A 16,128-nucleotide genomic window follows, 5' to 3' on the forward strand; every position below is an offset into this window, starting at 1 on the left:
TTGTTTTCAGAATTAATTAAAATAATGAATTAATTGAAGTCCCTGTAAATTCCATAGAGAAAGAAACCCACACTATGTGCACATAGGGTAGGCTACTAACAAAAAAATAGACAATGGAGCAAATGTATCCCTTTTAGTAGCACTTGATCTATGCTGCTCAAGCAAAAGCATTCCATGAAATCGTTACTCTTAAGCTAGAGTAATCGAGGGCATCCTGTCGGGCTGTATCACCGCCTGGTACGGCAACTGCACCGCCCTCAACCGCAAGGCTCTCCAGAGGGTGGTGCGGTCTGCACAACGTATCACCGGGGGTAAACTACCTGCCCTCCATGACACCTACAGCACCCGATGTCACAGCAAGACCAAAAAGATCATCAAGGACAACAACCACCCGAGCCACTGCCTGTTCACCCCGCTATCATCTAGAAGGCGAGGTCAGTACAGGTGCATCAAAGCTTGGACCGAGAGACTGAAAAACAGCTTCTATCTCAAGGCCATCAGACTGCTAAACAGCAATCACTAACTCAGAGAGGCTGCTGCCTACATTGAGACCCAATCACTGGCCACTTTAATAAATGCCACTTTAAATAATGACACTTCAATAATGTTTACATATCTTACATTACTCATATCACATGTATATACTGTATTTTATACCATCTATTGCACCTCGGCCATCGCTCATCCATATGTTCATATTCTCATTCACACCTTTTTAGATTTGTGTGTATTAGGCCGTTGGGGAATTGTTAGATTACTTGTTAGATATTACTACACTGTCGGAACTAAAAACACAAGCATTTCGCTACACTCGCATTAACATCTGCTAACCATGTGTATGTGACCAATACAATTTGATTTGATTTGAAATGACGTCACTGTGAGGAACACCATTGGCCGGAAGAGAAAGGAAAAGGGAAGGAACAGTCAGTCAGGTAAAGGTGTTACTGGTAGGCAGCGCCCTGTTTATTGTCTATTTACTTTACGCTGCCTATTTTGGATATCCCTCTAACGAATCTGGAAATAAAGATAAAGAGTTTCTTCTTCGTTAAATCGGGTAAGTAAACTAGTTTGCAATTATTTACTTTCCAACTTCTCAGAGTGAAGAATGGGGGGGTTCATTGTCTCTTGAACAAACGTAGGCGACAGGCACGCGGAAATATAAAAAATATTCTTACATTCTGCCAGTGGAGAATGCCTTGTTTGCCAAATGCTAGTCACTAATGTGATACCACACTCGGAATAATAACCTGTATTTCAGTTAACAAAATAAAAAAATGCTCTCATTTTACATCAATCGTCCCTTTTGAAAAGACAAATAGTATTCATTAATGCAATCATTCAGTTGTCCATACACCATTTCGTCACACTATAAGTCAAACAAAAATACAGTTGACATAAACATAACAATGCTCATTATTTCTAGCAACTGTTTGAGGCAAATCATCATACTTGGGATTATATAAAACCCAATATCAAAGAAGCTGTACTGGTATTTAAAGGTAGCCTCAGCGATATGACGTAATGGAGAAAGTAAACGGCATAGTGGTTCATGCCACATTCAAAACAAATGGGACCTCTTAAATTTCCAACTTCAGTGTGTTCAGGACAAATTGGAAATGGGGGGGTGATTAAAAAAAGAGCTCCAAATGGGGGAAAATATTTTTTTAATGGTCATCCAACTCGGAATTCCATATCGGGAACTTGGGCCTCTTTCTAGAGCTCTGATTTAACAACTTGAAGATCACTGACGTCATGATTTGACCTCGTTTTTTTCAGAGTTCCCAGTTGTCTTGTAAGCACTATCAATTTCTAAAGGCTTCCCATCTGTGGCGGCCACTGATTGGCTGAATACACTGGGTGAGTGGTTGGCTGGAGTTGTCATTAAAGCAGCATGATAGAATTATGATGCACATTTTTCTAATTACCTGTAGTTTATTTGAGAAGATGTATAAAGAGATCTGTGTATTTAAACAACAGTATAAATACACCTATTTTACTTTTGCAAGTCAAAAACCGAATCACAACTGCTGCACATGCTGCCACTGTTTTGAACAGATTAGATTATACCAAAGATGGTATAGTGTGAAGATGGGCATAAACTGTTTCTCCAATAGAAATCCCAGATCACGCTTGTAGGTTATGTCATGGCGACGTCGGTTAGCTAAACTCATTAGCAGAAACATTGTCAATGGGTCTAACGGTCGCCAAACCTGCGCATGTGCAGGCTGTCAAATCAGTCAGTTTGTCACTTTCACGACGTTAACATAACATGTTCAACTACTTAAGACATTGGCTTGAATCTAGGTTGTGCCAGTTTAGATTTGTGAAAATGTAACTAAGGAAGAATTGTTCACTTCTGTCATTGACTTCTCAAACCCTGGTCTGTTTTGCAAGCATTCCCGGAAGTCTCGATGTTCCGGCCTCTGGGTTTAGAAACTCTGATTCGAATGAGCAGCCAGCTCACAAACGAACAAGTGCACCAGGAAAAATGCAACAAGCAGCATGCAGATGCAATAAGTGAAAACGCATGATCTGAGGATAGCAAGCTAACATAATGTCACAAAGTATGATCTAACTGGGGATCGTTAGCTAACATAATGTCACAAAGCATGATCTAACTGGGGATAGTTAGCTAACATAATGTCACAAAGCATGATCTAGCTGGGGATAGCTAGCTAACATAATGTCACAAAGCATGGTGCACTAGCCAGTTAACTTTCATTCTGAAAAAACATAATATTTCAGAGTTAGTCTGATTTCACTATAGAAAGACTTGGCATGGGCCCTAACGAGCTAGCAAGCTACCAGCTAGCGAGTTAGCTGCTTATCAAAGGTAAATAAGTGTTTAATTTGACCAAAAGATTGAGCAAATTATTTCTCAATGATTCTCAATTACTTTAGTTGGCTAATTAATTTGATAATACTTTGTGATAAACCCGGTTTTATGCTGTTTTAGTGTACACATGTCGCCCTGTCAGTAGAACCTGATGATGAAAAACATGGGGGGACGAGACAAATGGCCATGTTTTTTTGTCCCACCAGATCTGTGACGCGAAGGTTCTAACTAGTAGTGTATCCCTCTGTCCTGTGACTCTTTTTGGGGTGTAGTTGTCCAGTTTATCAGGTCCCAGGCTCCCATGACTTATGATTTATTTATTTACAAGTTCATTACAATTTGCTTTATGCGCCATCTGTACCTGATATAGCGGATCTAGTCTCACGCGAGGAAGTAAGCCGTCTGGTGCGAGAGACTCATTGGGAGAAGGAGACTAGAGCAGACCCAGAAGTTCTGACTGAACATTTGAGCACCCCAGCATGGTCCATTTTACTTTGTGCTGTTATAATTTATGCTATGAAATTCTGTGATTTCATTGGTGCAGTTCCCCCTCATAGCTGACAAAGAAATCCAAGCAATGTTCGCATGGCCTATGCGCCCTCTGAGGCGGCGCTGCCTGGCAGTCACTGAGGAGCAGAGTGATAACTGAACAGTTGTTTTGAACGTATTTTTTTTAAACAAGAAAATGTACACATTCACCTGGCTTTTTTTTATGTCATGGCTTTAGAAGCTTCCGATAGGCTAATTGACATAATTTGAGTCAATTGGAGGTGTACCTGTGGATGTATTTCAAGGCCTACCTTCAAAACCAGTGCCTCTTTGCTTGACATCATGGGAAAATCAAAGTAACTCAGCCAAGACCTCAGAAAAGAATTGTAGACCTCCACAAGACTGGTTCATCCTTGGGAGCAATTTCCAAACGCCTGAAGGTACTACGTTCATCTGTACAAACAATAGTACGCAAGTATAAACACCATGGGACCACGCAGCCGTCAAACCACTTAGGAAGGAGGTTCTGTCTCCTAGAGAGGAACGTACTTTGGTGTGAAAAGTGCAAATCATTCCCAGAACATCAGCAAAGGACCTTGTGAAGATGCTGGAGGAAACAGGTACAAAAGTATCTATATCCACAGTAAAATGAGTCCTATATCGACATAACCTGAAAGGCTGCTCAGCAAGGAAGAAGCCACTGCTCCAAAACTGCAATAAAAAAAGCCAGATTACGGTTTGCAACTGCACATGGGGACAAAGATTGTACTTTTTGGATAAATGTCCTCTGGTCTGATGAAACAAAAATAGAACTGTTTGGCCATAATGACCATTGTTATGTTAGGAGGAAAAAGGGGGAGGCTTGCAAGCTGAAGAACACCATCCCAACCGTGAAGCATGGGGTGGCAGCATCATGCTGTGGGGGTGCTTTGCTGCAGTAGGGACTGGTGCACTTCACAAAATAGATGGCACCATGAGGGAGGAAAATGATGTGGATATATTGAAGCAACATCAAGACATTCAGGAAGTTAAAGCTTGGCCTCAAATGGGTCTTCCAAATGGACAATGACCCCAAGCATACTTCCAAACTTGTTGCAAAATGGCTTAAGGACAACAAAGTCAAGGTATTGGAGTGGCCATCACAAAGCCCTGACCTCAATCCTATAGAAAAGTTGTGGGCAGAACTGAAAAAGCGTGTGTGAGCAAGGAGGCCTACAAACCTCACTCAGTTACACCAGCTCTGTCAGGAGGAATGGGCCAAAATTCACCCAACTTATTGTGGGAAGCTTGTGGAAGGCTACCCGAAGTGTTTGACCCAAGTTAAACAATTTAAAGGCAATGCTACCAGATACTAATTGAGTGTATGTAAACTTCTGCCCCACTGGGAATGTGATGAAAGAAATAATAAATAAATAATTCTCTCTACTATTATTCTGACATTTCACATTCTTAAAATAAAGTGGTGATCTTAAGACAGGGAATTTTTACTTGGATTAAATGTCAGGAATTGTGAAACTGAGTTTAAATGTATTTGGCTTGTTGTGTTGTATGTAAACTTTCGACTTCAACTGTGTATGTAACTAACATTTTTTTTTTTTTTTTACCAATCACAATTGGGGGGGTGGGGGCTGTCGCTGGATCCCAATCCGACACAGTTCTGAACAGTTTTTGGTCGTTTTTTGGGGGGGCTGTTCGTGCACACAACACTTTCTCGAGCCAAGCCGAAGTTCGTAGCTGAAGTCTGCGCCCCTTTGTTGGTCAACAGTAGGGATGCTTCAATGAAGTGTTTGTCATTCAACGAGGATGACTCGTTTTCATGAAAATTTTGACTTGAGAAATACTGCACCAAGCATCTTAGTTAGATGTAAAATTACGCAACTAAGATCTCCTCTGCAAAAACGTGATTCTTAGATTAATTCTGACTTGATGAAGTGGCTACGACATCTCAAGATGGACACACTACTATTGCAATTTTTTTTTCTTGTTTTTCAAGCGAAGGTCTTGTGAGCTCACTCGTTGGGTTCGCCTAGCGGAGTTTGGCTAGGTGCCAGCTGAACTTTTACAGCGTTGAAGCACAAGGCTCAACTTCTTCAACGTTCTGGTGCCCTGGCTACCAGCGTGAAGTGAACCCGTGCACCTGCGAAGATACTGTGTGAGAGCGAAGTCTTGCATCTCGCTCATCTCAATGGGAGCGTTCGAGCTGATCACTTTTGTCAAGACGTTAACCAACGTTGGTCACCGCCTTTGTTTTTCATTATGGGTATAAAAATGGTCCGACTTGCAACTGCATGACCTTCTCAACAACCATGTGATCAAAGGTCATGAATTTTCGATTGCAGTCGACTAGAGTTTTCTGCAGTTGCTCCTCACCAACTGCAACTTGAAGTCGTAGCCAAAGCATTGTGGGAGATGAACTTCTGTGTTTTTTGGAAGCAAAAAGCAGAGATGGCACCATAGTGGAAGGCCACCGTTTTGCAAGCGCCAAGCCAACTTTACTATTTTTGTGATTCTTTTGTAGTTTATTTTGACTTTATTTTCACAATGTATCCGCTTCCATTTCTTACAACCGACAATAACTTTTTAACATCAGATCAGCAGTTACTTGCCTTAATTGCTGACCACACCGCCCGTGTCACAAAAATAAATTTACACGTACATGTTATTCAATCTTTGCACCCACACTGCTCGCACGCGTCAACGAGCGTCTGCGTAGGCAGGCGCTAAAATAAAACTTGGTTCTATTTTTGATGCGCTCCAAGTCCCGCCTCTCCAATCTTCTCATTGGTTTTGAGGAGCATATACCCACTTGGGTGATTTGAAAGATGAACTGAGGTCCACACTCCAGTCCAGTTGGTAGTGGTAATGCACCTTTTTAGAGTTGGTTGTCAACCGCCATAAAGTCTGAAGAAGAAGCCTGAAGGAGGCCGCAATGGGAGATTGCAAATCTGAAAAGGTGGCGGAAGTGGATTCTGAATCCAATGGTGGTAGAATTGGAGTATTGTCCAAAAGAATGGAAAACGGAGCAAAAATATTGTACAGTGATGAAAGTGACCCTCCATATTTACATTTTAGTCATTTAGCAGACGCCCTTATCCAGAGCGACTTACAGTAGTGAATGTATACATTTCATACATAATTTTTCTCCGTACTGGTCCCCCGTGGGAATCGAACCCACAACCCTGGCGTTGCAAACACCATGCTCTACCAACTGAGCCACATGGGACATAATCTAGTAGGATTATGGTTTGTTAATGAGGAGTAGCTGAGCAGAGTACCAATTTTGAAGAATCCATTTGAGTTATCCAAACATGGGGCAGAGAGTGCTGGGTAAAGGGAAGGCTGTGATGATTATAAGAGGCTTGCTTGTTTAGATTTGTTTTGTGCTTCGGATCAGAAGGAATGTGCATTGCGTTTCACACGATTTTGATACGTTTGAAGTGTGTGTCTTTGGAACAGGGCACCCTTCAAGGGGGCTATATCTGGCGTCTCGTGGGAAGTCAATTTTGAAGAGATTAAAAATATTCCTGAAGTGCTTGATGCACGTCAGTTGAATTGTATGGTGAAAAAGGGAAGTCTCTGTTCTTTTGTTTTTTGATATGGAGTCTCCCTACTTAAGTGCAGTTGGTATATAAACTACAGAGTCAGAGCATTTGTCCCAAGACCAGTGCAGTGTGATCATTGTAAAGCAAAACGTTCTAAAGCATTTGGTTATGTTTCAAGTGTTTGCAGAAGGGAGAAACCGAGATGTCCAAGTTGTGGAAAAGATCATGTGTTTTAAAAGTGTGGAAAATGTGACGTATTGCAATTGTGGTGGGAACCATGAAGCTACATCTTTCGATTGCCTGACAAGGATAAAAGAGAATGAGGTGGCCAAAGTCGGGGCTGTCCAGAACATTTCATATGCAGCAGCTGTTAAAAGGGTTGGTTTTGAATGGTGCTCCTGAAGGCCTTCGCTGCAGGGGTTGCCTTTCACCAGCAGGACCCTGGCATTTTAAAGGTTAAGAAGGTGGCCTTTATAGCTATGGTGTTAAAGGGCACTGCCAAGGTGGAGAAAGGGTCCAGGAGGATAGAAATTGTGGCTGCGGCGGAGCGGTTCCTGGAACTGAAAGATTTCTCAGCGGAGGAGTTACATGGAATATTGTCACAAGCCGTACCACCGTCAGGCCCTAGAGTCTGAGAAGGGAGATGGAAATTTGAAAGAAGGAAGAAGTGGGAGTTTTTTGTTTTTTGACAAAGTACTATTCTTATTTGGGTGGATTAAGTTAGTTTCCCGATCACATGGATTTTCTTTTCACCTTGTTTTGGGTTTTCAACCTGTCCAGTTGGTGGCAGCAATACACCTTTTTTGGGGTTCTAGTCCGCCATAAAACCTACAGAAGAAGAAGCCAGAAGGAGAGATTACTAGAAACGGACTCAGTTTACCCTTTATCTGTCTATTTAATTGTCTGAGTAAAGGACTTGCATTTTAGGTAAAATAACAACCCAATGTTTATATCCCAGGACAAATTAACTAGCAACAGCAAGCTTGCTGGCTAAATTGCCAAAAATGTTTTAATGATTTTCAACCGGTCCCCAAATTTAATATAATTGGTTCAGAGTTCATTTTGATATTTCAATCTGTGTGTCCTGATCGCGTCTGGTGTGGGTGGACAAAATCAACATGCGTGTGATGGCGTCAGCATGTAATCCTTTTCTGTACAGTGAGTGTGTTGTCCTTCATGTGATTGAATCAAATTCTGCTTACTGACAATATGAAGGTTGAGAATTAAAGAAATACACTGAAGGTTGTAGTGAAGCTGACATACAATCAATTACCATACAGTAAGAATCTTTGGACTCCGTTTAACCACAATCTGTTCCATGTTGCACAATCGCATATGCTGAAAAAACACCTATGTTCTCATTCTAGTAGCCTATGCACTCACTAACTGGTTATATTTTGAGAAGACCATCACAAAAATACAAAACAAGTCTTGTGAATGTTAGAGCTTGGGCTGGTATGTAATTTCCTTATCAGAATATTCATTCCTTGGACCATGTTGATCATGTTCGGCTTCGTGTTGGAGAAGTGGAATTTCGATTGCATCCACTTCATCGGCAATAACAAAGGTGACTACAATGTCTGCCATAGTCGCGTTTCCTAGAAATGGCAGAAGTTAACCGACTTGCTGACGGTGAATATGTACCTCCCCTGACTTTACTCGTCGACATCTGTCTACAGTCGACTACTTTTAAGTTTACCACTCAAACGTACCCAACCTCTGCAGTGCTGCTCCTGGCAATGTCATTTTGCTGAGTCTACCTTTTTAACTTTACAGTTGTTTTACTTATTTTGCAAAAGGTTAGGTTTATCTTAATTGGATTATAATGGTGTTGGGACAGTTTGATAAAAAAGCTTTAATTAAAGTTCAAAATCTGTCACATGATTGCGCAAAACACAGGGCCCTAATCCTGTCAGTGCAACTGCATAGTATTATTTTAGTTTTTCCTTAGGAATTCCTGCATGGAGAAAGTCTGATAGGCCTACATATGTTTCAGGGCTAGGTCAATTCAAATTGAAGGCAGTCAATTCAGGAAGTAAACTTCAAAATGTGAACTGCATCTATTTTCAATGACTTCTCAATAAACTGAGGAGTAGAAGCTATAGTATTTATTTCAAACGTTTTTGAATATTACACTTAAATCACTTCCTGAATTTATTGCCTTCAATTCAAATTGACCCCAGACCTGATCTGCTGGTTCACAGCTCCCCGAATTAAAAAAATAAAGTCCCTCGCTATTGTTTCTTACTAACAGAATCATGATGAAAGAAGAGCTAGAAATAGCCAACCGGCCAGACAACACAGCCTTCACACAGCAGAGGCTCCCTGCTTGGCAGCCCATGCTGTCGGCTGGTATCGTTATCCCTGGGTTTGTGCTCATTGGCCTGGCATTCATTGGCATAGGTGTTGCCCTATTCATCACCTCACAGAACATCACAGTGCTGGAGGTAAGCGTATGACTGACAAGGGCATAACTGGTCAAAAGTGACTCCTAGTTTCAGGATTTATGATACCTTTTTATTGTCCATTTGCATAAAATGTAATACTGGCCAGTTGTATGATCTCAATTTAGTTATGAACTTCATCAGAGTAGCTCAATTTTTACTAGTTCAAATTAGACATTGCCTGTAACTCTTTAGGTACTTGTGTGCATCTTCTACTTGAATGTTACTCTTGCGATCTGTTCAAGCTTGTTTACTAGCTCATTCGGTCTTTGCAGGATGAAGGTGATGGTTTCTGGTACACAACATAATGGAGGTGTGAGTTGTGGTTGTATGTTGATAGGTGCTGATCAATATTTAATGCAATGCTTCATGTTAACGCAGAAAGATTACACCGGAGTAGAGACCACCTCAGACTGCTACAAGTGCTCCAACCCCAGCGTCAAGAACTGTACATGCAAACTGGATTTCTCCCTCTCCAATCTGTTTGAGGTAACGTGACATTTGTACCCCTTCGCTTATTTAAATTATCACAGTAATGTGAGGTCTGCTCATTACATGTAGTACAGAGCTGGTTCTAACTAACTTTATGTTCTTCAGGGTCCTGTGTTTTTCTACTATGGTCTGTCCAACTACTTTCAGAGCCAACGCTCATATGGGGCTTCAAAAGATGAATACCAGCTCTCAGGGGATCTGGACTACTTTAAGGTGGGAAGAGATGTGAATGTGTGATCAATGAACAGCCTCAAATGTTGTGACGGACGACCTATCACCAACGGTTTTCCCCTCTTTGTTGCAGACACCTGTTTCTGCATGCTCTCCCTATCAGTATGATGCCAACCAAAATCCAATTGTGCCCTGTGGATCATTAGCAAACAGCATGTTCAATGGTACAAGCCCATCATTCATTCATTCATTCAGAACTCTAGTAGACTGTTTTATTACCACGCTGCACTTGGAGTAAATGTTCTGTTCAACGTTGTCCAGTAATTAAATCTCTACATTGTTTTTTTTAAAGACACCTTTAAGCTCTATCAGATCGTGAACGGTACCAAGAAGCTTGTTCCCTTTGATGGAAAAGGAATTGCATGGTGGACTGACTACAACATCAAATACAGGAACCCCTCTGTTACGCCTCTAAAGAACGCATTCAATGGTAATGAGCTCAATCCAGAGACCATGACATTAATGTATACAGTGACATCCTAACTTGAGATGCCTAATCAATAATATCTTACATCATCCACATGTCTTAACACACTGACCTAGGAGTTTTTAAACTTTGTTTCCTTTGAACATGCTATACAAATAAAGGCATTAATAATTCATTCTATGAAAAGTGCCTTGGTCCTCCTTTCTTTTTGATGACCAATTTATCCCTTTTACCAAAGAGCACCTTCTGTCTACCAAAATCTGACTTGTGTACCTCAGCACCTTCTGTCTACCAAAAACCGACTATTGTGTACCTTAGCAGCTTCTGTCTACAAAAACATACTATTGTGTACCTTAGCAACGCTTCCCTTCCTCCATTTTTTTTCAACACTGACCTAGAAGATGGACGTTACAATGACTTCCATTTGCTTTCCTCACATAGGTACTGTGAAGCCATCCTTTTGGTCCAAGCCGGCCTATGAGCTGGACACCTCTGACCCATCCAACAACGGCTTCGTGAACCAGGACTTCCTGGTGTGGATGAGAAGGGCTGCCCTGCCAGACTTCAGGAAGCTGTATCGACGAATCACAGAGGGTGACTACGCGAGTGGCCTACCTGCAGGGAACTATTCCCTTGAAATCGCCTACAGTATCTTTCATTACAATATCTAAAGGTCTATGGAAATGTCTATAAGTCCAAGTGGGCATGTGTGAAAGGGCGCAGGCTTAAGTCCTTATGAAGCGTTTGTTTTGCCTGAAGACAGAAGAACTGAGCGGTTCTGTAATTACATACGGAATGACAGATGATTCAAATATTACAATGTCATATTATGTAATTCAATGACCACTCCTGTAAATTGATAAGCGCTTACTTAATTCTAATCCAATTGGCATTTCCACTCATTCATGAGAGTGAGTGGAAATGAGAACATAAACTGCATGTTGATGCTATTACTCCAGCTAAATGCAAGCAACAGCAATAATGTTTTTTTTTTTACTCTGCTCGGAGTGAGTTGTATTTCACTCCCATGGGGCTAGTGTTTCGTGTTACAACAGTTTGTTGCTCAATGGTTTACATCTGCATTTCAGCTCAACTGGTCTTACCAGTTGGGTTGGACTCTGATTTTCAAACAGAGGAGAATGGCACACAATAATACCATGACGTGGTAGTTTTTAGGCCTTGGAAAAAAAGCATATGCTAGGGAAAGAGTAAATCTTTCTTTATAAATATTACCAACGGTGTCTAATTTGTATGGTCACTCTCAAATGGCACTCTTCTATGTCCTGTTCGACCTTAACACAGTTCTTCTCCAGACTATCCCGTGTTGAGCTTTGATGGGAGGAAGAAGGTGGTCTTCAGCAACGTGTCCTGGATGGGCGGCAAGAACCAGTTCCTGGGCATCGCTTACCTGGTGGTTGGATCTTTGTGTGTGGTCATGTCGATGGTTATGCTCATTGTGTATGCCAAGTTCAAGTTCCCTGAGGATGATTAATGTTCGGGCTCCATTTTCGGATGTTGGTGGAAGGTTAGTCATATGGATGTGTTCTTTGAGTCCAGTTTCTGACCTGACATTTTAGAGGTCAGTCATTAGCTGGGTACATTTAATCACTTTAAATGACTTATACTGCCATGTATGTCCAATATTGCATCTCGTTGAGAGAATTATGATTTACTGGGAGAGTTGATAGAGGGCTCTTTGCATAGTTCATTAAGGGGTTTTAGTTAAGAGGTGAGTGAGGTCAAGTTGGACATTTTAAAGTTTTAAAAGCTATGTAATTTGATACTCTGGGAAAAGCTGCATTTGAATCTTCTTGTATAGTTTAAGACGTTAGGATGAAAAAGCCATTCATAAAAACGTATTTTTGTTGCATTACATCACATTGGTAACTGCAGCTTTTATCATGTGTCAGAAAAGCCCAATCTGTTCATACTGTTTGTTATAGATTTCTGAAAACTAGAGGATCATTTACAAACGTGGAGTGATTGTTATTTTTAGACAGGACATGTAAGCCATAGAATTGTATTGCCATTCGTTATTGGATAAAATTTCAGAATTTATGTATCTGAAATGTTTTGCTGTAACCTTTTCTAATGGGAATATATCTCAGGATTGTGTATATACTGCACATAACTGAACATCCTCTTTTAAAAAAATGTTTTTATTGCAGTATGTTTCTTGTAATGGAATTTAGAAAATTCCTTGGTGAATTTTAATTTGTTTTCTCTGAAATAATAAATGTAAAACTTGAGGAATGAACTGATAGCTCTCTGCCATCCCTTTGTTGAGTTGATATGGAATTAAGGTTGCATCATCAATGATTGTCAAAGAAGGCTCTCACAGTTCCATGGTATTGTCACAATTACAGCTCTGAGTGGAATGTTGCCAAAGATTCTATGCTCAGTTTGATACATTATACATGTCTAATGCCTGTCTCAGCTTCACTGTGTATGGTTTAATCTGGTAAAGATGGTCTTTTCTATATGGCCCTTTTCCAGTCCCCCACCCCCCAAAAATTCTGTTTTCCCCAGCCTTCCGGCATGGGCAACGGTTGGAATAGATATAACTCCAGAGGAACTTGCTGCATTTTTCCGACCCAGTGCCAGTGGGATTAGCCAAGTTTTCAGTGCAATAGAACCTGTGCTCCCGTACCTGCTGGTGATCTTGCCATTTTTTGCCTTTAATATTCTTTACAAAATATACAAGAGGAAGCTGATCAAGACATTACTGGTAAGTAACATTATCATCCACTTTCACATCAGGGCAACATCTTAGATTTTTTGAGAAGCATCACTATAGTAGATATGGAAGTCTGTTTCTTCTATATTGGTGCTTGTCCAGGTTTAGTCTCAAAAAAGCTGGTTGTAAACAGACATTTCTGCCCCAAAACATTGAGGAACACTAAGGATTTAACGTATCAAAATGGTGGTTAAAAAAAAAGGTTAAAAGATTTCAGGAGGGGGGGGGGGTTAATCTCTGAAATGTGTTTTTCCTGCAGAAGTCGGATATGCTTAAGACATCTGCCATGCTGTCAGAGCATCTCCAACAGCTGAAGGGTGTGGAGGTGAGGCTGCTAGCCCTGGAGAAGAAGCTTCAGGTGGTGGATGGGGAACGTAGGAGATGGGGGAAAGCACCTCGAAATAACAGGGGCCGAGAACTAACCCGCTGTGACGCTGTGGAGTCTTCCTCATGTTGCTGCTCATCAGGAGAGAGTGAAGACGAGGGCAACCAATCAGGAGCTTTGACAACCAGAACCACGGAGGGCTGACAACCAGCACTCGGGAGCACTGACAACGAGACAGGACTTGGAGCCTATTCTGTTCTTGAACCTAAAATATAACTCAATTCTGAACAAATTGTTGCCTTCTTGTGTCTTGATGCACCTCTGTACTGTTTGTTTTAAGAAAACTATTAGAGGGTTAGAATGATTAGAAAATTGTATAATTCATTATTTAAGTGCATTGTGCTTGTTACACTTGTTTTGATGAGCACACCAGGGTGCTATTTTCACAAATGATTCATTTCCATAGTTGGTATAGTTGTCACTTGGCTGTCATGATGCAATCACGGCACAGATGATGTAATAATGGGGCTGCTGAGCTTTTCTGAGGTTGCACTGGCTCAGGTCCTCATTCGTTACTCAAACAAGATTGGATACACATCTCTGGCCTCCAAAGATAAGAACCCAAAGCTGTTTTTTGAGCTACTTCATTATCTGAAGATGGTCTGTGTTGGTATTGGCGTGGAGCACTGCAAACACCCAACCTGGTCAAGGGTCGGGATGGAGATCACACCCGATGAACTGAAAAAGGTAGTGGAGAGCAAGGAGTATGACACCTCCTTCTTGGACATGGCCCTGTACAACGTCGGCTGCATGATCCTGGCTCTCTGCATGGCCTTTCTGGTCATCTCCATGATTTACCTGTGGATCAGTAGGAAGAAGAGCCCTGGACAGGTTGGTGAATAGTTACTCCTAGTCAATTTGTGAATCCAGTTACATAATTTTTGGTGGTAATAAAATCTCTGCCCTAGTTTTACATATGGTCTTCATTGAAAATATGCACAGCTGTGTACTTAGCTACATAACTAGCCTACAGGTTGCTTAGATAGCTTAAAGGCCTGCTGGGACAGGTTGGTGAAAAGTCCTAAAATCATACTGCTCTCTATGTATTTCTATGCTACTGTTTTTTGAAGGACACATTTTGTTTTTTGAATGTATGTCTGCCAACATTTCTGTCAGGGCAAAGGAGGATACCTCCAGTGCAAAGGCAACATGCAGAAGCTGCGCCAGGGATTTGAGTTGCAGGAGCAGGTCCTGCTCAAGATGGATGACATGGAGCAGCGTATGGTTTCCCTGGAGGGTTTCCTCAGATCCACTTGGAGGAGGAGATCCAGAGGCGATGGCAAACAGGAGGCCGAAGACATGTACAGAGATGTCCCTGGCTTCTCTGACCGCTCCGACTAATACCTGATTAACCGCTCAACACCTGAAGACCCGGTTTATGGAGACTGATTTATGGACACTGTTTTATGTCTACTGATTCTGTTTTATGGACAGTTTTAGTGCATTTGGTAAAATAAGCATTTTAAAAACATTTTCAAAAATAAAACAAATTGTGAAATTCCATCAGAATTGTTTACCTTTTATTTAAGGTTCATAGAATATGATTCTAAACCAAGGATATATATATATATATATATATATATATATATATATTAAAAAAATGAAATGGGAAATTAGATAAAGCAAGCTATATAAATCACAGCAAAAAGGCCTAATGATTTTGAGGTTTACAGGAAATTGTTTGACTTTGGCTGCGTTATCCAGCATTTGACAGTTTGATTTCCAAATCAATAGTGACATATCATTTAGAAATAATGGGTGGTAATTGTAAATAAGTACTTTATTTGACCAATCGCTGTGATTTTTAATTTAATACGCGTGATGTTCCCATACGAGATATGACTACGTTTAAATTTAATGAATACTTTGGCAAATTTGTGATGAGTTGAAATGACGCTCCCACGTTGGAGGACAGGTCAACTATTTACGTCATAATGGTCCCACGAAATTATGGCGCTACAGTTCCATCGATGTTCATGTTGATTAAGATATTTTTTCCTACCGTAATCTGGGACTATACTAAATATAATCAGAATTTTTGAAAGAGTCAAGTAATGGCAAGGGAATCAATTCTCTCCATACATAGGCCCGCCTACCTGTCAGAAAAACTAAAGAAAAGCACTTGTATCGAAGCACCCGTTCTACTATCTTTGACCATGGTTTTCTGAAAGTGGAATAAAACAATGTACATGTCTTTTGCCTCTTGATACCATTAGCGAATCAATCAATTCGTTATTTTTTTATCTAAACTCGCAAACAAAATCTAATCAAATCAAATTTAATTTTATAGCCTATATAGTTCACCGGACGTGCTTGTTGCACCCTCGACAACTACTATGATTATTATTATTTGACCATGCTGGTCATTTATGAACATTTTAACATCTTGACTATGTTCTGTTATAATATCCACCCTGCACAGCCAGAAGAGGACTGGCCACCCCTCATATCCTGGTTCCTCTCTAGGTTTCTTCCTAGGTTTTTGGCCTTTCTAGGGAGTTTTTCCTAGGGAGTTTTTCCTAGCCACCGTGCTTCTTTCACA

General features: G+C 40.9%; 2 protein-coding genes across 4 annotated transcripts; both read left to right on the top strand.

The window, feature by feature from the left end:
• Positions 1–297: 297 nt before the first annotated feature.
• tmem30b (transmembrane protein 30B) lies at positions 298–12,721 on the top strand. Of its 3 annotated transcripts, XM_014127677.3 has the most exons (9): positions 893–1,057; positions 1,780–1,860; positions 9,125–9,317; positions 9,696–9,803; positions 9,912–10,019; positions 10,111–10,201; positions 10,330–10,467; positions 10,906–11,112; positions 11,778–12,721. In XM_014127677.3, the coding sequence occupies exons 3-9, from the start codon at positions 9,129–9,131 to the stop codon at positions 11,954–11,956; spliced, it is 1,020 nt and encodes a 339-aa protein (XP_013983152.1). In that variant the 5' UTR covers positions 893–1,057; positions 1,780–1,860; positions 9,125–9,128; the 3' UTR covers positions 11,957–12,721. The 3 variants fall into 3 exon arrangements, with proteins under 3 accessions (XP_082822436.1, XP_013983081.1, XP_013983152.1); XM_082966310.1 differs by lacking the exons at positions 893–1,057; positions 1,780–1,860 and adding an exon at positions 298–434; XM_014127606.3 differs by lacking the exon at positions 1,780–1,860 and having other exon boundaries at positions 881–1,057.
• Positions 12,722–13,433: 712 nt separating this feature from the next.
• Positions 13,434–15,089, top strand: LOC145862396 (uncharacterized). The gene is made up of 2 exons (XM_082966329.1): positions 13,434–14,417; positions 14,703–15,089. Exons 1-2 carry the CDS (start codon positions 14,049–14,051, stop codon positions 14,925–14,927), a joined length of 594 nt encoding a protein of 197 aa, XP_082822455.1. The 5' UTR covers positions 13,434–14,048; the 3' UTR covers positions 14,928–15,089.
• The last annotated feature ends 1,039 nt before the right edge of the window (positions 15,090–16,128 follow it).

Source organism: Salmo salar, chromosome 01, assembly GCF_965601325.2.
Source record: "Salmo salar chromosome 01, fSalSal1, whole genome shotgun sequence".
In the NCBI taxonomy this organism is placed as follows: Eukaryota; Metazoa; Chordata; class Actinopteri; order Salmoniformes; family Salmonidae; genus Salmo; species Salmo salar.